The following is a 26117-nucleotide window of genomic DNA, read 5'->3' on the forward strand; positions in this document are numbered from 1 at the left end:
AAGGCTCTGCAGGGCTGGGAAAGGCTCTGCAGGGCTGGGAAAGGCTCCCCCCCTGCCCTGAGGGCTGGGGAGAGTCCAGGAGCAGCACCCTGCCCCAGGTCACTGCCCCTGCCCTGGGCTCAGAACCTACAGCTGGGATTCAGGTCCAGGACACAGATCAGGATCAACACCCAGGGAGGCTCCTTGGATTCCATTCACAGTGGGGTCTCCTTCAGACCTTGGACACAGCCCAGTTTACTGATAAATAATAACAGTCTGTTCACTTTTTCATTAAAGTCTTTAATAGATGTGCAAGAATATAAATGATCTCAGCTGTTATGGATTAGTATACCATCTTCTGCACAATTAAAACTGGTCAGCAAAGATCCCAACTAATTAATTATACAAAACTACAAGAACATATTTACTGTTTTACAATCATTAAATTAGCTAGAATTTCATTTACTATTTCAAATAAGACAACTATATATCATTACCAGATCCATTTGTAATATATTAGGATTTTTTTTTCCAAACCACACATTTAATTACATCCTTCATTTTCTTTTATTTATAAAACAAGTACTTTATATAAAAAATTTCCCCTTCATCATGAACAGAACATTATTCAAACACTTGCACGTGAGCAACCAAACTTGTACCCAGCAAACTATTTGGCAACACAGCAACATTGTAAATGCCTGTAAATTCTTAAATAAAAATCAAGTAGTCTTTACAATGTTTGTTTAGCAAAATGTGTCTTCCTGTTCTTCCTTCCCTCCCTCCCAAAAATGTTCTGAAACCTAGAAAAAAAGGTTAAAAAAAACCCCCAACCCACATTTCTTAATATTTCCAGTTTCAAGGTCCATGCCCTGGCATGTCAAAGGACAGCTTAACCTGCCCCATTTGCACTCATGAGCTGCCTGCAGTCACTCTGATCACTCCTGATCACCTCTGAAAACACTGAAAGAAAAGTTATTCAGGGTAAATAAAATAAAAGAGGGAGAAGGGGAAAAGGGAGTAATTAAAAAAAAATGTCAGATTACATTTAAAAGGTAATGTTGCCTTTAGTAGATAATAAAGTATCTAAAGTCCAGGCATTTGAGGCAAATATTTCTTACTAGTTAAATTATTTAGTGCTGATTAAAATGCATCTTGCTTAATATGAAAAGCTACAGTCCAACAGAGAAACCCACAACTGAAACCTGAATGGGATTCCTAGAACTCAACAACCACAGGTCTGCATAATTGTGGCTAACGAGGGGATACAAAACAGATTGTTAATCAATGATTAATTACTTCAAACAATGTTTTGGCAGTCTGGTCCTAGCACCTCATGACTTGGATGTGAATCCCAAAGATGTCATGTTCAGCACCTAATGCAATGCTGTACCCTGAGAAAACCAGAGGTTAATGGAAACAAAGTGAGAGTGTCCCAATTTGTCCTGCGTTTGCCACCCCCTCGGGGAGGTGCCAGGCACAGGGTTTCTCCTTGGCTTTCCTGCCCACAGAGCTGTTTTTCCCCCTGGCTCTCCAGCCCCCAGGGTGTGACCCCCCAGCCAGCCCGGGGCAGCAGGGACAGCCCAGCTCCCCTGGGACCCTCCCCGAGCTCAGCCCTGCACCCTGGGGGAGCAGCAGCCCCTTGCCCTGACACCCCCCTCTCCACCTGAGGGGACTGCACAGTTGTCTTTTGCTTTTTCCAATTTCTTAGGCGTTTGTTTTTCTTCCAGTAAAGGAATTTCCTACTCTGATGCAAACTCACTCCTGGAACCATCCCATTCCCTGACACAGAATGGTTAGTTATTAATGGACACTGAGGAAAGCAGACAGTCTATAGAAGTAGGAGGTGTGCTTTATCAGGAAAAATGGATTTTATCTTATGGTTATCCTAGATTTACTACTTAAACTTTAAGGCTATGCTTTATTATGCTTTTGCTCTACTTCTGAATATCTGTATTGTTGATAAAAATACTTTTCAAAAATCTAATATACAACACAAGATCATTGTAGGTGTAGGCACTGCTTAAGTATGTTTAGAAATCCTTTGTGTGCAAATTTAGTTCTCTTCAATCTCTACGTTTTGGTAAATTTGGAGTTTTAAGACAACAGATTTGGAAACCGATACTGTAAATTCTAATTTGGAATTAATCTCACGGAGTCACTCTGCATTCCAAATTCTGTAAAAATGCAACTGAACCCCAGGCTGCAGCTGTGAACTGTATGTTTCAGATGGAAATGGTTACTTAATATTAACAAGCAGAACTTACCAGGTGTAAGAACGTTCCAAATATGCAATAATCCTTCAATGCAGTTTATCCATTTAGGCACTTAAATCTTGTACCCAAATTTATGTTTTGATTGCTAATAAAACACAACTCCTTTTAAATATATCTGAGACGTTTTAGACAGGTACCACTTGTGAAAAAAGGCATCAAAAATAAGCTTCAACACCACCGTAATATATTTTATTCTTCAGGATGTTACACTGGAATACTCTTCAACTGGGAGCTCATTGCATCGAGTGTTTGTAGAAAGTGTGTGGATCTCAAAGTTTCTCATGATCTCCTTTTGCAGGGATGCAATGAACATTTGAATCCTTCATGAAACAGGCACAAAATGCAAATTCCTTCATTAACGAAGCCAGTCGTGTCAGTGCCCAGAACTCAAGAATCACTAAGTGGCAGAGGACACCCACCAAAACCGTTCTTCTCTTCTTTGATTTTCAGCAGCACATTTGTTTTTAGATCATTGGTCTCCATCCCGAGTGAGCAGTCCCAGCCTCGCATGCATATACTGGAGTTAAGGATAAATTAATGTCAGTCACACTGTCCCCAACCAGCTCATCCCTTCATACTGTTTCTTCTGTTGACAGCAACAATGGATTAATATATTCAAATCCTTCAAATTCTGACTGATCTATTCGCTTTATGATATCTCTGAAAAACAAAGGGAAGCAGTGGTTTAGTTCGTGGGAACAGCCCGTGAGCTGTGCAAGATAGGGAGGGTACAGACAGTGCAATTTACTGTAACACAGCCGTGCCCTAATGCCAAGCACAGCCTCTCTGCAGTGACTTTGACACAATTTCTATGCTAAGTGGTTGCTGTGCAGCAGGTGGGGGAGCAGCACGTACTCATCGTCCGGGGTGAGCTGCACGGGCTCGCTGGTGAACTGCGTGTCGAAGTTGTCCAACCCGTAATCGTCCGTGATCTGCGGCTGGAACGGGGGGGTCGTCTGCTTCTTCTCCAGCTGCCAACCATTCCATGGGAAAGGAAAAATCAGGATGTGGAATAGTCACAAAATCCCCCAAGAACAAACCCAAGTGCAGTAAGTGCTACTGGAGAGCAGTGTCAGAGTGCGCAGGTAACGTGAGGAACAGGCCAGGTCACACACCCCAGCCCAGCTCGGGCTCTGTGTTTGAACACAGAAACCCCAAAGAATCCAACCATTTCATTCTCTCCTGAGCTGAGAGGCTGCACTCAGGAGTGCACTCAGCAGCCCTGAGCCATCCTGAGCACAGAGAGCAGAGTGAGGAGCCTGAGCTCCACACACAGCTCTGGTGACTAAACCAGCAAAAATGTTCCTGCTCTGTGTGTTCCCTTTCCCTGTATTTATTTTTCCATGTAGCTCAAGCTTCACAGAAGGAGTTTTTAGTCAGCATTAGACTCCTTTCCTTCTGTCTCAACTTGAAAAGAGTTGGAAAAGCTTTTAAGTCAAATTTTTTTCTTTGAAATGGAGGGGGTGAGTACAAGATTCTAATAACTAAAAAAGCTTTCCAAATGTTTTTTAATTTTCTCCTGAATGTATTTCCCAACACTTACTTGAAGTTTAGCTTTAAATTTATCTGACATGTTGATCCTCCCGAGCAGCACTCTCCTAATCATATCACAGAACAGATCACCTCAATCTTCCCAGTTTCTTTAAAAAATAGGTATTTAATATGAAAACTTTCAGAAGAAAAAACAGCTTAGAAAATATAAAAATTCAATCAGCATAAATGGTGACCAAGAAGTACCAGCTGAATTTAAGAATTTCTTAGACCAATAACCAAAATACAAATGCAACAGTCTTCTCTATTTCCCTCAAAACCCTGCAAAGCAGAACAGAAGCTGCAGTACCTGGTGTACCAAGAGGTACCAACCAAAAAAAAAATCACACTGGTCTTTTAGAGGGAACACAAAGCAAGGGATGGCTGACAAAATCACAGCCAGCCCTCCCTGCAGGAACAGTTCTGCAAACACCAGGGGTTTTAGCTCTTTCTGCAGTCAGTGTGTTCTCTGCAGAGCTGCAGCCAAGTTCAGAGCAGCAGCTTCAAAGGGAGATGAAGCTGTGCAGCTTTTTCTCCCCTGAACCTTTCATGTCCTTGCAGCACTGCTGCCTCTTCCTGTGCTCCCCAGGACTGTGGAAATACTACATCCCTCCTTTTCAACTGTTAGCTAGGTATTAAAAATGTAATGCTGACAGGGAAGTGCTCCTGACCGAGCAGTTTTATTGCTCAAGTGCCAACAAACATTAGGATGTCACTTCTGGGATGCTTTCCATGCTGAAGACAGAAGGAACACAATTACCAAGTAGCAGCAGATTAAAAAAACCCATTTCAATACAATTTTATGCTTGCAAACCCACTGAAATGCAAGTCATCTGCTCCACCAGGATCCAAGCACCTCCCTCACACCAGCACTACCAAAGAAAACCTGAGAGCAAGAGAGACCCTTCCTAACCAACCCCACTGCTCACAGGCCACATCCTGAACAAAGGGACTGGTGCTGCTCACACCTGCTCAGGTAAACCCTGAGTGACTGTAGGAGTTATGGAATTGGCAAACTCAGTCTTTTTATTTTAATGTACTACAGGCAGATCACAAACACTTCAGATGACAAACTCTCCCAGGGTTGTAACCTCAGCTGGTTTCATGGCATTTGACCCCGTCTGGGGGTTGTGTCCATCACCTACAAACCTCCCTGGCAAGGCAGAGGAGGTTTCTAATCCCCCAGGAGCAATGAGGGACAGCACTGCAAAGGGCTGGCTTTGCCAGGCCACACTTCCTCCTTCAGTGGGGCTTGGGATGTTTGCCAGCAGGACTGTGGGACATGAACCCCCACAACAGTGGGGCACTGAACTGTGGCACAAACCCAGACAGTCCCTCCCTGTTCCCACACCTGCAGGAACCCGGGAGGACGTGGGGAACATTTTATAGCAGCAGAACCCAGGACATGAGTCTGCAGAACCTGCAAACAGCACCCAGGGAACAAATGGTTCCACCAATGCTTTCAAGTGTTGCCTAAAACTCATATTTCAGAAATTATACCCCCACAAGTCTAACCCTTCTGAGAGCTGGGAAGCACAGGCAGATTTTTGGTCATGGACTGAAGCTGTTTCCATGGTGGTGATGAAGGAAAGCCTGGCTCTCCACCACCCAGGGAAAGCAGAGCAGCTTTTACACTTGTGGAGTTCAATCCCCCTGCTGCAGTGGGGTTGTTCACACGCACACAGTGAATAAAGAAAGAACCTCTTCCCCTGGAAGAGCCCAAAACACAAGCAGTGGTTTTTACCAGATCCCAGTCGATGCTGCGGAAAAACGTGTGGGACTTGATATCAGCAAATCCTGTCTGGGGCTGACAGCCAAGCCTTTCTTTGGGATCCTGTGGGACACACTCCTGTTACACACACCAAGCCACTGCAGTCCACCCTTCCCAAAGCCCACATGCACAACTCCAGCATTCCCATGACTGTGCAAACTGCTGCTGGGATGAATATAATATCACAGCCAGCAAGGGATTCTCATTCTTTTTTTTTTTTTTTTAAAAATAAAAGTTTCTTGGAAAATTAATTTTTAAATGATACTTTACAAATTCTCAAAATATAAAAGAGATTTATTCAGTAATGCTTAATTCCTGTCCTCTTCTCCATTAATGATAATAGCCCTACAGATTTCAAGCAGCTTAATTAAATGAGCAATAAGTATTACAGAAAAGAGTTTATAAGCAAACCTACAGTTATCTTTTTCCCAACTAAGGGCAGGCTTTTAAATCAAGTCTGTGCTGTGGAATTCCCTCAGTAAATTTGCAAGTAAGAAATGGGGTTTTTAACATGGAGGATACCAGGGTTTTACAGATTTTCTTAATGGTAAGCAGATTAACTTCTTAACTGTATCGCTTTCAACAGGAAGCTCTGACTTCCAGCTCTCAGATGCTAAAAATAAGAGAATGTTATTTACCTTGTTTAAAAATCCTTTTAACACATGGGAAGCCTTGACAGAAAGAAACCTTGGAATCCGGATTGGCTTCTCAAGAATAACTGTTACAGGTTAAAAAACAGCAATATTGTTTTTTGGTCTGTGACACTGACCATGATTTCAATACAAACACTGTTATTATTTCAGTGTGGTACCAGCTGGGAAATGGGAAGGTAATTATTTAAAACAATGCAAACAAAAAGAGCTACAGTAATTCAAGGCACTGTTATACTGACATTTGAAGATTTCCTAAGAGACATGTTAACTTCATTATCTTTTGCTACTGTGTGTAAACAGGAAATAAAACTTTCAGTGTCCTCAGTATATAGGAAAGGGTGTTTTTAAACAGCATTTAATTTAATATGAATTAAACAGCATGCCAGACTATGTTACAGAACTGCAGTAACTGGTGTAAAGAAGGTTTTGCCTGTTAAGGAGCGGGCAGCTTCCCAACTCCCCAATGGAGCAGTGTGGAATAACAATGGGATGGGAAAGCCTCCTGCCCCATTCAAAGTGCCATTTTCCTCCTCCCTCCCCCCAGAACAACCCCCCAGACCCCGAAGGGCTGTACCTTGGAAGAGGTAATCTTCAGTGTTCATGTCGGGATTGTCAGTGATGATGTCGAACGGGGACCGTCCCGCCATCATCTCGAACATCAGCACGCCCAGAGCCCACCAGTCCACGCTGAACCCTGTGCACAAACACACTCTGAACCCTGTGCACAAACACACACTGAACCCTCCACACACACACTGAACCCTCCACACACACACTGAACCCTCCACACACACACTGAACCCTCCACACACACACTGAACCCTGTGCACAAACACACTCTGAACCCTGTGCACAAACACACTCTGAACCCTGTGCACAAACACACTCTGAGCCCTCCACACACACACACCCCCACACACCATCACCTCAAACATCAATCCATGCTGAACCCTGCACACACAAACACCCCATCATCTCAAACATCAGCACGCCCAGAGCCCACCAGTCCACACTGAACCCCTCACACAAACACACTCTGAACCCTGTGCACAAACACACTCTGAACCCTCCACACACACACACACACAGTCTGAGCCAGCTCTCCAAGGGGTGGGAACACTCCCAGGAACCAAGATTAGTGGTGTTAAGGCTCCCAGACCCAAGATTAATGGCCGGGTTTACAGAGTCCTGACACTCTGTGCTTTCACTCCATGCACACTGTCACTGTCACTGGGGGAGTTCGAGTTTGCTGAGCTGGGATTACAAAGGTAACCTGTGGGGGAACCCAGAGGTGCCTGCAGACAACAGTGCTGCAGTGGAAATCCAGGGGATTTAAGCTATGTTCACATTGGTTTTGTATGATTTACAAAGAAGCTGAAGTGAGTGATTGCAAGAAAAAACAACACCTCATTTCAGGAAAAAATTAAGCTGTACAATATGCATTCGATTTTCTCAATGTATAATAGCACAGAAATGTAGAAATCTAAATAGGGTTGTATTTGAAACAAGCCACAACTCCAGTAATGATAAGTTGTGTAGTCAAAACTCACCATATTCTTCTCCTCTGAGGATCTCTGGTGCAATATAATTTGGTGTCCCACAGAAAGTGCTTGTAGTGTCACCAGGGCCCAAACCTTCCTATGTGCAGAAATCATTTCATAAATTAAAAGCTGATCTCCTTTTCTGGGAATTTCCCTTCATTAGATTTAAAAAGCCAAGTTATGAGGGAGTCTAAAGAACCTCCTTGCACAAAATAAATACTCATAGTATCAAAACTGGATATGACTCCACTGCTTATCTGAGCAAAGCAGCTGAGTCACAACATGTATGTAACAACATTTTGCTCACTATTTACAGATACATTTAAAAAGAAAAATCAGTTGAACAGTGTGGAAGTCCTTTTCTAATGGATGTTGGGGAAAAACCCTTCTCTCACATCCAGTTCCAAATGTGGTTCTACTCAACAGTATTTTTTTTTCAGAGTAAACTTCCCATTCCACAGCCAAGTTCTGGGCTCAGTAACACCAGAGTGGAGATAAAGATACATTTTCTTAGTGCTCTCTAAACATCACTGGATGCAGCATCAGAGAGATCTACAGCTGAGGGACAGTGACAGAAACACAGGGAAAACCCCACCTTGCACATGCCATAGTCTGTTAATTTGATGTGACCCTCTGCATCCAAGAGAACATTGTCCAGTTTTAGATCTCTGTAGATGATGCCTCTTTCATGGAGGAAGTTGAGAGCTATACAAATTTCAGCAGCATAAAACCTGAAATTAAAAAGGAGAAAATCCACATTAGCATCAAGGTGGTACAAAAGCTGGTGCAATTTAAATGTCTGTTCTTGGAACATCACTTTACAGTCAACTTTTATCTTTCAACAGCATAACAAAACCAAGCTATGTTTATTCATAAGGACACTGATCTCTTATAACACCATTCCTTAAATTAAATATGATAAATTTTTTTTTTTATTCTAAGTAAGAAAATATTTGCTCTTTATCTTTTATCTTTTGCTGAAAATTCCAAGCATGAGAAGGAAGATCTGTGTTTTCAGCTCACAAAGAGTGACAGTGAGACTTTGTGTAGCACAGGGCAGTGCAAAATGGATTTTTCATCTTCTCCTGCCAACACTATATTAATTCAACATAAGACCAAATTAAGTAGAATAGTTGCACCTTCTATCAACAGATCAAAGAGGCATTACCTAAATATGAAGCAATAAAGAGGAGTAAATAGGAATAACTGCTACTACTTAACTGCTTGCTCTAGTTCAAAAAGCCCTTCAAAAAATAAAATTAACATATTTTCCCAGGGCAGGACGTTCTAAACTTAAGAATCAAGCTTGCATTCTTTTTTTTTTTTTTTAATGGAATACACTTTGTTAAGTATGCAAACATCAAACCACCCCAAGCCAGGCCCTTGGTGTGGGGTAGGAAGTACCTTGCATGTTCTTCAGGAAGCTTCCTCTGGCGTTGCATATGGAACATGAGGTCTCCCCCATTCACATACTCTATGACAAGAAACAATCTGAAAGTATATAACACAATTAATGGATTCCAAGGGAACTCTCCAGCAGACTCCTGAGCACTGCCCTGGCCCCTCCTCAGCAGATTGTCAGGAGCTGTTCCTTGGGAAGCTCAGCTTTCCCCCTGTTCCTGCTCTCCCTCCAGCCCTGCCCCAGCCCTGCCCTGCTTGAGCTGCCCCCCTGTGCTGTGCTGAGCAGTGGATCCCTGGGACAGCTGGTGCTTCCTCCCCACATCCCTGGCTGGGGATGGCAGGAACTTTGCTGGGGGAGGAGCAGTTCAGCACAACGACCACGGGGTGCAAAACAAAAGAATTTTCAGATCTTTCTTACCGACTCGTTGTTTGAAAGCATGAGTGTAAACCAACTAGGAATGGGTTACTGGATGCCTGTTCAAACACATGTTTCTCTGTCTGTACCCAATCAATATCCTGAAATAGAGTAATTGAACAATCAGAACTCCTGCTGGATAACCACTGGGGGTATTCCCAGAACAACACTGAGCATCTGTGCTGCCTCACACACACCAGCACTGTCACACGCTCTTCAGAAAGACAACACCCCCTAAAAACCTGGAGGAAGTTATTAAACATTGGCATTCGGTTACACAGGGAGAAGTTTCTTAACCATTTGAGAAAGTTCTGCACAGAATTGAAGCCCTTACAAATATCAGACATCTGCAGGATTTGATACACTGCTCACTGTGCTGCATGGAAATAAATTCAGTTCTTAGATAACTGATCCCAAAGCTGCTGAAGCAACTCGTGCCAGTGACACAAGCAGTGAGAATCTGCAGTTTTTAGAAGGTTCACATAAACTGAACTTCATCTTCTCATCTGAAATTCAAATTTAATTCAATGAAACTACCAGAACCTGCTCAGTTGGTCCAGCCAAAATCATGAAAAGCATCACAGACACCTTTAATCCTTCAACAGGGTAAGTCCTGAACATCCAGTGCAAAACCACATCATAAAAACCTACCAAAGCCTGAATGTGCTGCAAACTCATATCCCTGATAACAAAGTATTTAAGCACTATTCCATGTAACCACACACAATTGAAGCCTTCCAGGCAGTTTTAGCAGTAGAAGTTCACTCCTCCTGCAATGCACTGCTCATGTGTCACCCTGCCAATACACTAGAAATACAATTATTCTAAAAATCCTCCTGGATACTTTTAGCTCTCCAACCAATGTGGAGACAAATACAGAGAGTGAGAAATCAGGCCTTCCTGGCAGGGATGGACAGAGAAACTGAAGTCTCAAAGGAAACCAAGAAATGTTACTATCAAAGTAAATAAATCTGTTGGGTTTTGTGTTCAGACACTCAAGGAGACACAACCCCTTGGAAGGGTAAAGCTGGATCCAAACAAGAGCCAAACGTCCTACTTTGAATAAGGCAATAAATATGTCCACTTCCTTTTGGGTTTACTGAATGAGCTTCTCTTTAAATTAGCCCCAGTTAGTTAATTAATCAGTGCACTTGTGTACTCATGCATTAGTACTGTACTAGGGCACCACTGTTAACAAAATTCAGCACAGGAAAATTTCACAGCAGAAGCCCAGGTATTTGATTTGCTTCTGTCTCACTTCTCCCCACTATCAACCATTCCCTGGAAAGCACAAGCCAATTTAAACACGCTGATCCTTGCTATGTAATTGATTTTTCTTTCCCCATGAAACACTTACAAGGTGAAATTTCCATTACCTGCAATATCTCACGCGCTCCCAGAATTCAGAGAATTTCCTATCAACCCCCAGAATTTCATTATGCAGACTATCTCAGAGAAGAGAAAAGCCAATTAGCTCAATCTTCTGTGTAATTATGAGAGCCACTATTCAAGAAAGCCTTTTCTCATCTACCTCTGGTTCTCAGAAGCTGCTGCATAACCCAGGGAACAGCACTTCAGCTTCTGCCTTCTTGGAAACACAGGGTGAAAGGAAAGGGTGAGGGAACCACACAGCAGCCTAAGCTTTGTTCAGAAAGGGAAACAGCACAAAGAGCAAGCCAGAGGATTTTAGAAGAACTGATCCCAGCCTCTGGAATAATGGCAAACGTGACAGCCAGAGCAACTACCAACACAAATAGTACTTAAAACAGTGGTTTGGGCTTTTTTCCCCCAGCATCCTTCTTTCAAAAAAGTGTGAATATTACAGGGAAAAGCTGAAGGGTTGTTGAGGGGGTTTTTTTCCCCCCTTTTGAATTTTTCTTTTTCCCCCAAACTTGTGCATTTGAGATCTTGTATTAAAACAATTTTAACCAGACTTTGAAAAGAATTGAGAAATGCAGTGCATTTCTGTGGCAAGCAAAAAAACCAGAGACCTCAAATGGCAGCATCATCATTTCTGAAGTCATGGAAAAAACATCCCAGAGTACTGTGCCTCTTTCACATAAGCTCCACCACCAGGCCTGTAAGAACACACTTCCAGCTCCTTTTCTGACACACAGACAATGCTTTTGCCTTGGAAAACATCTTTGTTTTCTTTCAAAATTAAATGCACAAATTCCCCATTTATCTCGTCACTTACAGATCAGTACGTCCAGGTTGGAATATTTAATACATAATTTCTACTAAAACTATTAATAACTGTTATTAAAATAAGGGACATTTCTCTCAGATTTCCTCCTGCTGCTTCACTCAGACAAGCTGATGACAAATGAGTTCCAAAGGCAGAAAAACTACGACAGAGGAGTCTGACCCACGAGCTGCTTGCTCAGCTGAATGTTTTCTGTTAAAGCATCCCAAGTTTTTATAACATGTAACAGAATGCAGTTAACCCAGAGTTTTACCTCATCGTCATGGACCAGTTCCTTTTTCACCACTTTCATGGCATAGATCTGATCGTTCTTTTTTAAGCGAACCAGCAGAACTTTGGCGTAACTTCCACGGCCGATAACTCGGATTAAATCAAAGTCCTGGAGTCCAAGCCCCTGAGAAATCTTAATTCCATCCATTCCATCAATGACTGGTTTGATATCCTGCATAAAAAGAAACAGATGCTGGAAACAGAAAACATTTCCATAGCAAGTAACTATTAAAGCAGAGAGAACTTTCAGCACGGGGCAGAATCTGCTGAGGTTGCTTGGCCCTGGACACAGGTCTGAATGCTGATTGTAACATTTTTTTTTACAAGTGTTTGGTTTCTGTTGGTTTTGCTCTTACTAACAGTTACTGGTTTTTCAGGGCATTAGTTCATCCAGTGAAGCATTTTCACGTTCCCTCCTGGAAGGCAGAAGGCAATGCCTCGAGAAATGGGCTTTGATTCAAATCCTTGCACCTCAGGCCATGTGGAATTTTCCTTTGTTTCTAAGTGAAGAGCACCCTTCAATCCTGACAGGTACTGCAGTACAAATGAATAAAGACTATCCAAACAAAAGATGGATAAGGGAACACTGATTTGCCAATGAATATACCTGCCTTGGTTTCAGTTTCTGTGTTCAAATCTCTACAGTTTTAATGAAAATAAAGATTCCCAACAGGTGCCTGGGAACATACAGAAGCAGACCTCAATTCCTCAAGTGTGAGAATCTGCAGGAAATATTACACTTTCAGGAACGTTATTTTTAAAAAAAGATAAATTTCCTCATCCTGACTGCTTGCTGGAACTAGTTGTGAAAATGTGGGACTGAAGATGGAGCAGCTGAACCAGCCAAATGCAGCAGGTACCCAGGACATCTCTGGTTTTACCCATCTATCCAAGGCTTTGACACACTTTGGTGGCCTATTTTTATCTGACCTCACACTACTGTACTTGGAGACAGATCAGCATTCTGTGGAACCATGGAAAGTATTTATATAAAGGATCTTGATCTAGGATTGACTGCTATTACAAGAGATTGCTCTAAGCTTAAAGATTCTAGGCAAGGCTCCCAGAATGCCAGTTCCTCTCTGCAGGATACCTGAGATGATTTCAGTGCAGCTCCAAAGCCAATGAGAGCAGCAGAACTCAGGGCAGGTGAGCAAACAGCACCTCTCAACATCTGCACACACCCTGAGCACTGACCATGGCAGCAGTTCAGACTCTCTGATGGGTTATTAATTTATACCCTTCCATCCCTGAATTTGAGATAAACTCTAAAGACACGTGACTGAAAATAAGGCAGTCACCCCAGAGCAGAACTACTCAAGGGAGAAAGGAGTGGTAGTGACAGGCATTGTAGTGGAAGGAAAGGAAAAAGGTGCAGCCTTGCTCAGAGGGGCATATCAGACCCTTTTAAAAGAAATGTCTTAAAGCCCTTTAGAAATGAAGCATACTGGGATTTTTCAGACATTCTTGATGTGCAGAGATCGTGTCAGACCTTCTATAAAAGAGCTGAAAAAAAAAAAAAGAGTTCAAGTGTATGTTTTTCCACTTGTATTTCCACAGGAGCTGCCTATAAATTATTGGGTATTATTTATATGAAACCTCTCAGAGGGCTGGATAGTTAATGTATCATCAGATGAACCAACAGCCTGAGGGTGACAAAGGGTGCACATCCATTAGGGCCAGCACACAAGGCAATGTCAAAGCCACCATTTGTTGCAAGGACCAATAAAGTCAAACCTGCTGCTAAATCACTGTTATTCCAGCACAAATGAAAGGGAGGAAGAAAAAAAAAAAAAAAAGTATCTTGGATCATTACTGGGTTGACAAAAGCTAAATACAGAAATTTGAAAAAATTCAATAAAAATTCAGAAAAAAAAACCACCAGACTTTTTCAAAAGGTAGCAGAAAAACCAGGACAAATAATCAGCTATTTTATGAAAAGCTGAATGATTAAGAGAATGTAAATATGAATTACAAAGCTGTTTTAAAAACATACCTCAGAGTCATCTTTAATGGTGTCATGTTTCCTGTTTGAAGGAATGTAGGGAACTGGAAAAAAAACCAACAAAGTAGTTTTGTTACAAAGGCCTTCCTCAGAAATAATCTTACAGACTGATAAACAGAAAGATGATTTAGTAGCTTAGGCTCAGTTTGCTTTAAATACCACAGGACAGCTGACCAAATGCTTCCACTTTCTTCTTGTAACTGGGGAGAGTGAAAACCGGGCCTCCAAAAGGGGAAAGAGGGATTCCAGGGCAGCAAAGTACTCACTTCCATCAGTGTCTTCTGAAGGGAGATCAACTTCATCGTTTTTCTCACCTATCCGAGGCTCCTGGGAAGGCATGACCGAATCCTTGGGAGCACAGGGACAGGGCAAAGAGAAGCACACTGGTTATGCAGCCCCTGCCAGGTGACCCTGTCTTGCCTTTCAGCTACAGCTCAGTGAGAACCTCCCACCTGCACCTCCCAGGATGAAAACTGGGGTTTGTAGGAAGTGTTTCTGAATCTTAACATCTCTGAATTTTACCATTTTGTAATGCATGATAACACCAGCCTGCCAAACACTTAATGCTCCCATCAGCCATTCTCTGCAACTGCAACAGATGTTTAGCTGTCTTCTAAAAGAAAGAGGGGTCTATTTTACTGCAAATTCAAACTTTTTTCCTATTTCAGACTTGTGAGTCTGCTTCACATAGAACTACAACAAAGTAAACACTTGAGCATGATGTTACAGACTGCATTTAGAGCACTGGCATGTTCCCTTCCTGCTTCATAAAAACATGAATTGTTACTCATTATGCAAGGGCATTGCATAAATTGGTAAAGATCACAGCACCAGATAGTTTTACATTGCATGTGGACACTGGTCTCATTCATGAGACACGTGGGACTATTCCAGGAGGGGCAGCAACAGGCATAAATTATATGGCAAAGAATTAGTAATGCCAAGGCAGGTCACAGGCAATACCACTAAAGAAAAATACTGGTTTAAGTCTTGAGTTAGAAAACCACACAACCACCAGTGAAACACTGGGGGTGAGTATGGGAAAGGGCTAGAATTCAGGGATACAGCTGTTTAAAGCCTAGGGAAGACACCAGCATTGCCACTGGAATACATGAGAACAGAACTGGAGAAACTGAGAGGGCAAGAACAGGAAAGCACCAAGCCCTTTTGCAAAGAGCAGTGCAAAATCCACACCAGTGCCTTGGTTCTTCAAACATTCCCACAGGCTACAAGGACCAACTGCTGAGATTGTCACTGACAACTCTGTCTATCTGTAAAATACCAGATGTCTCGTGGAGAAGTCAAATTCAAGCTTGAGTACACTCGAGTCACATCGTGAGTTTTCTTTCCTCACTTTGTCTCTGCTCTCAACCCAAGGGCTCATCCTCCACAGACATCTGAGAGACTGAAACCCAAACCCTGCCAAGGGTTATAAATCTACAGCATTTAATGACCCAGGACACACACCTACCAGCACAGGTCAGGGTGAACCAAACCACCTCAGCTCTGTACAGGCTGCAAACTCACCATATGCCTTTTGCAGGTCAGTGGGACAAGGATGTGACAACGTTTATGGACCAACAGCTTGCAGTTGATACACTTGTAGCCTTGCCTTCCGAGCCCCCATATCCTTTCACTGCACTGGCCACAGTACGCTCTCTGCAAGGACAGGGAGACCAGCAGCTCCATCAGCAGCTCCAGCACCAATCCCCCTCGGGAGGGCAGGACTCACCCAGCAGCCAGAACCCCTCCCAGGCACCAAGCAGGGGTTCAATAATGGTAATTTCTGAACATCCAGGGGTTCCCCAGTAACTGAAGGTTACACTTCACCCTCAGAGTTCAGCCAAATGCAGCCTTCTCTTAATGGATGTTTTGTCTTTGTCTGATGTCATTTGTATGCAGATATAAAAGCAGTCCTGGGTAGGATTGTGACACTTGAGCATCATAACAAGGTATCAAAATCTCCACATGTATATTCACTACTGGCCTAATTTCAATTAAACCATCATCATCTATAACATTCTGCATTATTAATGTGGCAGGTATGCATTCACACAGTGTTTCAAAGAAATATGTTTGAACTGTGTAGCAAACAAACAGAAGTATATTTTCATACTATAAATTAAAAAAAATGGGTTGCCACAGCACATTATACAAATGCATGTGACAATTCAGATACATGACACAGATTTTTCACTTATCTGGTGATAAGGTACTGAGTTTTAAGGGGCTTTTCTTGCTTTCAGTGCAGTTTTGAGGTGGGGAACATTAAGAAAAAATGCTAATTTTAATTTTTTTAAAAATCACTGCTGGATGAAAGAGTTAACTGTCCTCAGTGCACTCAGTTTTTAGTGGAATTCCCCAAAGTGCACACCACATTTGTATATATGCTGCAATACTCAGGCATAACAGGATAAGTGAAGGAGGTGTCTCAGCCTTAAAGCTACATTCACTTGCTTATGTGGCTCAAGCCAGATTCTCCCTAGGCAGCTGTATTTTAGCTCAATAAACCGGATTTTTAACTCTTGGATGATGCAGCACCCCAGATTCCAAACAGTTAAAGCTCAGATCAAGAGCTGTGACTTTTAAGAATGACAAGAGGTCCTGAAGGTAAAAGATTATGCAGACGAGCAATCAAAGTCATGCAGGGAGAGGAGAGGGGACTGCTGCTCCAAGGATGCACCACTGTGAACAGCCACAAACCCAGTCCTTTCAGAGAGACTTTAAAAATAAATATTTTCCACCGATCCCGCAGGAACTCCATCCCAGATTCAAACCCTTCCGAGTTGACCTGAATAACAGTGCACAGAGAGAACCTTCACACCAAGGGGCGTCTGGGCTGTCCCTCCCTGTCCAACACCCTGCACAGCAGGGTCAGACAATGCCCAGCCCGGGCAGCTCCCCCCCAGTACTCACTCTGTTAAAGCGCTTGGCTTGGAACAAATGCCCATTCACTCGGTACAGCTTCCTCCATCTTCGGGCGCCCCGGCGGTAGATGGATTCTAGGGAAGAGACCAGAAAGGTGTAAAGCAGCAGCATGGCAGCTCAGCAGCACCCACAGCCCGTGCCAAGCAAGTTGTGCCCGAGAACAATCTTGCTTTCCTAAATCTCAACGCACAGCTCTGCTGCCCGGGGACTGGGGGGTGTTAAGGCGGCCGTGAGTGACAGCCCGGGCAGGATGTGCTCTCCCCGCTGCCTCTCCCTTTCCTCCAGCCCTGGCTCCTTTTCCTCACATGATCATAATCCCGTTACAGCTCCGTGGCTGCTCCAGCTCAGGTGAGAGGGACAGAGCTGTTAAAGAAACAGCTTCCTCAGGGAAGTGACGCTGCTGCTCTCACTGTCCCCTTCCCATGGACACACAAAGGATCCTTGGTGCCAATAACGCTCCAGATACACAACATTAAACATGTTACAAAGCTGCAGTTACATTCTTTGACCTCCTTTTTATCTTGCATTAGACACTACCCAAAATATTTCTTCTGTTCGGGCAGTTCAAGTACAGGTCTACAATTATTTTTAATACACTCTAAACATAACAAGGAATCATTTCATCTGTTTAAGCCTGGCTTTTCAAGAGGTCAAACACAACAGTACCCAGCATTTACTCCGAGTTACTTTTGTTGTCACTGTTTACATGCAAACAGGCACGTTTTGTGTGACTGGCTAATTAGAGTTTGATAATTAATATTAAGTGTGGTGCCACATTTGAGCTGGGGACACAACCAATCCCTAACACACAACCTGGAGTGGGAGCTTCCCACAGCAGATCCAGGTGGGCACTGGGGGGGTACAGGGGGCTGTAAAGACTCTGAGAGACTTCATCAATAAACACCCTCACAAAGCATCAAACTGTACATTTATAATCCTCAGAAATTAATGCAATTAACTTTTTGCCTTTAATGTTACTTTCAAGTTTTAAACATCCACACCTTACCCAAGATGAAGCCTTTTTTTAAACAGAAAAAAACCCAGACATTTTTGCTGCCAAATGATAATGCGAGTAGTAAAAAGTTTCTTTGTGGAGAAATTATTCTAAATTATATGGAGCAAGCCAAAACTCCCAGGCTACTGACACACCATGTGTGAACACTGACTGCAATACTGGGGCTGATTTTAGATACTCTATTTTTGTCCTTCCAAAGCAAGACACATAAAAGCATGGAAGTTCCTGTGACTCCACAACTCTGCAGTGCCAAATCCCCAAACATTCATACCTACTCTATTTACATGTGCAAATGTTTACTGTGCAAGCATCTGAAACAGATATTGCACTATTAAATGGATTGGTAACAATTTTTAACTGAAAACATGCCCAAACACAAACACCAGTGAAAAAACCCTTCCAACCATTTGTAGGGTGACTTTTCACCAGGAGGAAAAATCTTCACAAGGGATTTTTTTTTCCAAAATAGTTAATTAATTCATTAGACAAAGCACCATATGGAGGCAACGTAATACATCTGTGATCTGAACATGAGCTTATCACTGACACGAGGAATATTAAGGGAATGATAAGTTAACGAGCAGCTTGTGCTGTAAATAAAGGAGCAAGTCACCTCCCTAATTAATGATAAATATTAAATCAAAGGCAGGATTTTATATCACATACTTGTGAGGTAACAGTCTAACAAAAACTGAGCTTAATATAGAATAGCTTTAGAAAGTAGGAACCTCTACAATTTACCCCATGAGGCAAATCAATCCCCACTTCCCCCCCCCAAAAGGGGTCAAGGTAAGAAAGGAGAAAACTGTGAGCATTTTGAGACACACCTTCACATCCCACATTCTGTTATTATCACACAATAAAACTGAATTTGTACAACAGAACAAAACATTCTTGGTCACTGAGGATACAAAACTGGGACAAGTGGCTGATCCACCACATGGCTGTGCTGCTGGAGAGACCTCAGCCCCTGGAAAACTGAGCAGGCAGGAACCCCAGGAAAGAGGCCACCCTCCCTAGGAATTCCCACAGGGATAGAATAAGGAGTTGGGGGTTTCAATATCAATCAGCCCCAGAAACCCTCACTAGGGCTATACCAGATCTAAGGAACCACCCAGAACAATAACCAGGTTCATAAATGGCAGTACATGTACTCCTTGAATTAAGAACCAACTTGCTGTCGTGTTCTGTGATGTGTGAACAAAGCTCTGATCTCAGTTTGCATCTCACAGGGAAAAGGATACTTCTGAACCCAAACAAAATGCTTTGGAACATGTTTCCAGAACACTTCAGAATAAAACAAACAGGGATTCTTGATAACTAAACCAAGCTTTTATAGCCAGGACTGATCCCAGCCACCTAGACAGAGGAATGCCACCACAAAAGCCTGACTATTTAATTACTGTGCTTAATGAAAAGGGCTACTTTTTAATTTATTTCACAGCACACATCAGTTAACTCATTAAGGAGTTGGAGTTAGCTGCTTGCAGGCTGAAGGAGATATCATACCCCTAATTAAATAATCTTTCCTCTCTGATGAATATTAAACACAAGACTTTTCCTAACAAAAAAAAAAAATAAAAAAAAAATCTTCTGAATCCTCATTTTGTATGTGAAGAGATTTAGAGGAAAAATCAAAATATATTTTAAGCTGTTAACAGGGATAACAAATTTTTATTGGGGTACAGATATATATTCTAATGACAAAGAACACACTAAATTTGGGAAAAAAAAATTTCAAGTGAAGATTACAAGAGAAATAAAAATACCCAAACTTAAAAAGCAATGTGAAACAACTGGCTGTTGCTGCTGTGCAATTCTTCCCTCTGTTGTCAAGCTGTGCAACTACATCACCAGTAGTGATGCACAGGGAACCTCAGGAACACATTTAATATTGGCTTTCCAGTGACATTCCCTAGGCTTGGGGTTCTTTTCACAAAATTTCAAATAAATACTATTTAATTGAGGATATAAATAGATGAGCAATTCATCTGTTGTTCAGTGTGCTCTCCAAATTAACTCATCTACAGAAGATACCCCCCCGATTCCACAGTGACCTCCCCAGAAAGGATGAGACCCTTGCCTTTGGAAATGGAACCTGGAAAAGTGGGGACAAATAGAAGGCAGCACAATTCTTTTCCAAATGACAACATAGTTGGTTCACAGCAACAAATGGCCCCAGAAATGATCCCCTCTGCAGTCCCAGGCTCTGCTTTGCCGTGCTGCAGCTCTAATGAAGCCTGTCCCCATCCTGAGCACAGAGGTAATTTGCTATTGCTGCAAATCATTTCTCAGAGATTAATACAACTTGTTTACAGGCCAATTACCCGCCCTGCCAGCTGGACACTGCCAGAATGCCCAGTTTTTGTTTTGTTCTGTTAATGTTGTGCTGAGCACACAAGTGAGCATTCTTTCAAAAACAACTCCGGAATTACAAGGGGGAAATTGATATTGGTATTTCAGAGAGCCTGGATTTGATAAAGGAATTCCACATAAAGATAGAACCCAGTTTGGGAAGGTAAATTCTGGAGGGTTTGATACCATACTGCTTCTCATAATTTTTTGTTACATAATTTTTTGCAAATAGTTAAACTGAAACAATAAAATTGCTTTCTGAAGAATGTAAAAGACATTCTTGGGATGGGTTAACTGGCCCTTCTTTTTATTATGAATAAACTTCTATGTACAACTGAAGTTAGAAAATGAAGAGTATCCTTAATATACTGACCTCTTGGAGTTACTGCAAACATTAAATGGTCAGAAGACAGCTTCTTTTTTTTTATTTATTTAATTTAAGACTGATTTGCAGCTGGGAAGCCACCTCCCCATCCTCCTTTTCTTACAGACACCAAAATTAACTACAAAGTCAGATCAACCTCTATTAAAAAAGAAGCACAATTAAGACAGCAACGGTGACCAAGGAAGCACAGGACCAACAGCACCAGCAGAGAACCAACGAGGACACAAATCTGTCTCACAGAACAGGAATATTTACCCAGCATTTACTGCAACACTGTGAATGTCCTTCCCCCCTGACTGCCAAGGGGTCAGTGGAGTCCCAGCTGCACTCCTGGAATACCTGTTCCTCCTGGATGCTCACACTCCCATCCTGCTGCTAAAATGGCTCCGTGGCACCGCAAGGTGACAAGTCACGTTACAGACACAATGCCACAAATAAAACAGAGCTAACAGCTCACTTGGAGCAAGGCTCTGACTCAGAACTCGATGACTTAATGGGAGATTTATCAGATGTACTTGAAAATAACAAAGTATTGCAAGTGTTAGGCAAGAAACCCTCAGTGAGTTCAGTCACTGATGTGCCCCAGCAGCGACACTGTCCTGGTTCTGAGCATCTCTGAGCCCGGCAGGGACCACAACCTCTGGGTGTCCTTCCAGCCCCTCCTGCTGCATTTGCAAGGCTGTCCCAAGCACAGCACAAAATGCTGCTCTAGCTGTTGCTCTGATTCAAAAGAACATGTTATGAAAAGGGCCAGGAGACACACTCTGAAGGTGATGAGCATCTTTGTTTAGGGAAGAAAAAAAACTTCCCATTTTCCCTTCTCTCCCTGGACCTTCCCTGCAATTTGACATTCACCCCTTTCCATGACGTGGAGTTGGCTCCTCTGGTTACAAAGTCCCAGTGGTCACGTGCACCCCAAACCCAAACTGGCACTGCAGTGTTAATGAAAGTCCACAGACTTCTTTTGGTGACTGCAGCATTTATTCTCCCAAAATAAAAATCACTTTCATTAAAAGATTTACTACGATGAAAACAGAATTTAATGTTCAGTTAAGATCCTTGAAGAGCTGCATCAAAACATTTAACCAAGCTGAAAGATACTGAACCAGTACTTATTGAAATTATCTAATCCTTTAATCTAACTTAGTACTGGAGTAGATCAAACTGAAGTTCTGAACATTTAAAGTTTTCTGTGGCATCTGCATCCACTTTGTTTTCTTGAAACAAACTTCTGTGTGTTAGTACATACATATAGCAATACTTTCTCTTCTAAATAAAAACCTGGTAACAGAAAGCCTCTGTCTTCTACACACCCTGAAATTACTGAAGAAGGCAACCAAAGAAGTGAGGAGCAACCCAACTTTCTCCACTTCTTGTCCTGTAGGAAACTGTTACCTGATTTAACTTAATCCATGCCAGTCAGGATTTTTACATTAACTGTACCATATTTCAGCAGTTCTCTTTTTCCAAGTAGAAGTCCCAGCCTTGTCTCCTTGCACTGATGCTCTCCCCTGGCTGTGGCCTGGCCTGTACACCCCAATTCCCCCTTATTTCACAGTTACCTGTGCAACTCTATTTGGAGCTATTGCACATGAAGCTGATCATCACAGAACTACCAAAAGTTTCCAGAACCTGTGCTTAGAATGAAATTGAAATTCAAGTTAATTAGCTCTTTATTAGAGTTGACAAAGTAAAGAACAGGGAATCCTGTGCCAGTCACAGGGCATCTGTACTGCTTTACTGAAGAACATAAGATAACCTAAATGACTGGAAGAAGCATAGAATAGCATTATTATTATTATTATTATTATTATTATTATTATTATTATGAGGATGTTACTGGAAAAGTCAAGAGGATCATACTAAAATCTTGAAGTATTGTCTTCAAATAGTTTCTGGTTTCCTTTTAAATATCTCCCCAGCTCACAATTTGAGGACAAGCCCTTACAGATGCAGAAGAAATGGCAACGGGACTCCAGAGTCACAAATGAGGCACCTTCTGGTCAATACTGAGCCACTCAGTTTTTCCCTTTTCCACTGCCCCAGTCCCTGCCTTCCCCGTGTGGTTTGAGGATGAACTGCACAGTCTGCTCACCCTCCCCTCTCCCTGGCAGTGACCTGGCTGTGCCTCTCCTTCCAGCACCCCTCAAGCACACCCTTTTTGCTTTATTTCCCATCCATCCCTGTGGCCCAGTAGGCCCTTGGTGGTTGCACAACTGCCACCACACCAGTGTGCCAAGGCTCCCAGTGTGCCAAGGCTCCCAGTGTGCCAAGGCTCCCAGTGTGCCAAGGCTTCCCTCCCAGTGCTCCCCATTCCAAAGGAGCAGCACCCGAGGCTTCACCCAAAATCTGGGTTCTCACAATCCAGGAGCTGAACACTGAAGAGCACATTTCCCTGCCCTGCAGGCCTCTGCTGCTGTCCTGGGGCTCAGTTACACATTAAAAACCAGAACTTGCATAGAGCAACTGATTTCAAAAAGTATTACACAGAACCCGAGTATAATGACATATAATTAACCATGACCATATAATTTAGGAGGTTACATATTAAATAGCTCTTCCAAGCTACTGAAAAACTCACAGGCCTAACTAAGGCTTAACAGGCTCACAGCTGTTCACTAATGCCAACAAAACCAAAAAGCTTCATCCCCTTCTTGCCCATTTAATTACCCAAAATGCCTGTATATCTATCGACAGTGGATTTACCAGCTCAGGAGAAAACATGAGAGATTACACAGGGAGTGGATCTAGACATTACATCAAAGAGAAGTTTTCTAAAGCCAGGTGACATCCTTTCTGCATGATTATACTACATTCTGAGCAACAGCTACGGGGGGGGGTGTAGAATAAATAAGGAACACAGGCTATTTGCTATGACACCTTAAAAACTAGCCCAAGCATTCCTTATTCCACTGTATTTTTAGTTTATAGTTGAAAAATTGGTACATAAACATCTGCTAAGACATGCAGTACCTTTAATTAAGGGCAGATCTCAAACCTCACCATCAGACCTGTGCTTTATAATCTTATGCATCAATTGTCCAAAGGGAGGCCTGGCCCTTTATTCTTCCTCAGAGGTTTCACAGCAAAGAAAGATGTTGGAATTGTTTTAGAATTAAACCCATGCAATGACTATAAGCAAAGCAGGCCTTTAACTGCAATTCTGTTCTCAGGAACTTGTGCTGCCTCACAATCTGTGTGTTTTTCACATCTGTCACGTATGACACAGACGTGGAGCACGGCAAAGGCAGAGGAGGAGATTTCAGGTATTCTTGAGAAACTATGACACAGCTGTTTTCAAATCCTAAGCAAGAATATCTCACACTGAAAGAGCAGAATTCCCCCCTCCCCAGTTCAATTACAAAAAGCAGGAGAGGGTTACTAGAGATTCCAAATTGCCCAATTATCCCGTGCAATCCAATCGACGTCTTCAGAACAGTCTCTATGGTGGCAATAGTTCCTTTCTTCATTGGGGGATTAAATTGGTTCACGTGCTCTGAATAACCTAATCACTGCTGCCAATACAGTAACAAATGAAGGGAAAAATCTGCCTTAGGAGCTAGAAAAATATTTACAGGCCACACTACTCCAGCAAGAAGCCTTTTAGTGCTATTTCATAGTATCGGGCAGAACATAAAGCAAAATCCGGTATCTATACCTAAAATAAAAAGCTCACAACAGCAATTAGGGTCCTAAGATACCTTCACTCAAGCCTATGATGAAATTTTCAAGAAGGATGGCTTGGAGGAAAATGAAGTCCAAACACCTAATGCTAAAATACTGAGCAGATAAACAAAGAGCATCAGAGACATGCACAACACAGTGTAATCATTACCAAAAAAACAAGGCAGCAAAATCAGCCGGAAATATTAGATAATAAAAACAGTCATGCTACATTAAAAACATATTCATTCTCTTTAGTTAATTAATTTAAAGGTTTCCTAGTCTGCATTCCTCTATTTAATGAAGCCAACAGCAAAACAATCCTAGAATTTGCTAGCACTAGCTGCCCAAATCTAAGCTGAATTTTAATATTAAATACACAGATCTATTTGTTAAGCAGAAGTAAACTAGCACAGTTTTTTCTGACAACATTAAAAAAATAAGTAAACCTTAATTCAAAACAAGTATTTCACAATTAAAAAACATCCATCTATGACAATCCACTAAGCACAATTCAACAAAAAGGCCTCAGAAAATGATGCTTCTAAATCATTAGTCTGTACATCAGCAATCTTACAATAAGCAGGCCCTGAGCACATACCATCAGGGTTTTTTGGATACATTTCTTTCATTAATCTCCAATATTAGCAGCAGCAGCATCACTCACTCTTCCGTTCCTTTCCTCCTAAAATACATTCCCCAGGAGTCCTTTCAAAGCAATTTTACCAGCAATTCCAAGAGGTCTCTGAGCCCCATCCCTACGCTCAGAGGCAGCAGGAATGTCTGCATTTGTAACAGTCCATGGCTGCACAGGAGGGTGGCAGGGAGGGCGCCTGGACCAGCCCCGAAATGCTGAGTTCTGTGCTCTCCTGCAGCACACGTACACACGGCCCCGGCCCCCTCGGCACCCCCGGCACGCCGAGCCCACACAGAAACATGCATTACTCACTGGATTCTATTCTTTAGCCTCTTCAGCATGGAATTCTTTACAGGGTAGTAGGTATGAAATGAAACATTTTCCCTTTACTCCACGGATGCTGCTGTGTGAACACCATTAGACACCAAGGACAATAGGCAGGATCAGCTCGAACATTAAGAGCAAATATTTAATGGAAGACTGGTTACCCCCGTCTCTCCCTTTCACATCTCTGCCTCATGTATCCAGGCACGGGTGGTACTGGCTCCCTTGAGAGGCTGTAGCGAGCAGCTGAGGCACAAACTAAAACATGGCATGGATGTCAAGGAGCTGATGTCACCAAAACAAGCATTTCTGATAAAACCAGCAATTCCGTTAGGGAACTCCTACAAATCGATGGAACTGTTCAGCTGAACGTGCTGCGTTACACAACGACTGCAGCACCAGGAGTGATAAATCACAGCAGGGGCTGGCAGCAGAAAGAAGCTGAGACCACAATAACTAAGTTATAAAAGTGCCCATCAGCTGCTGGGATCCACAGCGCGGGATCATCAGGGCTGCGGCTTCGGGGAACAGGAAGCAAACACCTCGGACAGCCTCGCTCCGGATCGGTCCCAAAAGAACAGCTAATCTGCTGGAAAAGGGAAAGCATCCATAAATCCAACAGCGGTCTCAAAGTCTGCCATCTTTCCCAGGAAGCACTGCTCAAGCACCAAGGCTCCAGTCCAGCAGATGCTGGGAGCGCCTGGCAGGGGTCACATGGAGTGTCTGGGAAGAGCTGGGAGAGGTTTCAGCCATCCTGTCACCT

At 42.6% G+C, this 26117-nt stretch overlaps 1 protein-coding gene across 6 annotated transcripts in view; it reads right to left on the bottom strand.

Moving 5' to 3' along the window:
• Positions 1–2417: 2417 nt before the first annotated feature.
• Positions 2418–26117, bottom strand: part of PRKCZ (protein kinase C zeta) — a 33318-nt gene continuing 9618 nt past the window's right edge. For 2 of the 6 annotated variants that reach the window (XM_027658128.1, XM_027658129.1), the window contains exons 6-19: positions 16964–17049; positions 15575–15706; positions 14314–14395; positions 14039–14091; positions 12026–12214; positions 9570–9667; positions 9155–9241; positions 8346–8481; positions 7760–7847; positions 6784–6903; positions 6195–6274; positions 5530–5619; positions 3111–3226; positions 2418–2915 (exon numbers count right to left, since the gene is read on the bottom strand). In XM_027658128.1, coding sequence (XP_027513929.1) covers positions 2828–2915; positions 3111–3226; positions 5530–5619; positions 6195–6274; positions 6784–6903; positions 7760–7847; positions 8346–8481; positions 9155–9241; positions 9570–9667; positions 12026–12214; positions 14039–14091; positions 14314–14395; positions 15575–15706; positions 16964–17049 — 1445 coding nt within the window. In that variant the 3' untranslated portion in view covers positions 2418–2827. The other 4 variants (XM_027658131.1, XM_027658130.1, XM_027658132.1 and 1 more) reach the window with 4 other exon arrangements.

Source organism: Corapipo altera, unplaced genomic scaffold, assembly GCF_003945725.1.
Source record: "Corapipo altera isolate COAL_440 unplaced genomic scaffold, ASM394572v1 301, whole genome shotgun sequence".
Lineage (NCBI taxonomy): Eukaryota > Metazoa > Chordata > Aves > Passeriformes > Pipridae > Corapipo > Corapipo altera.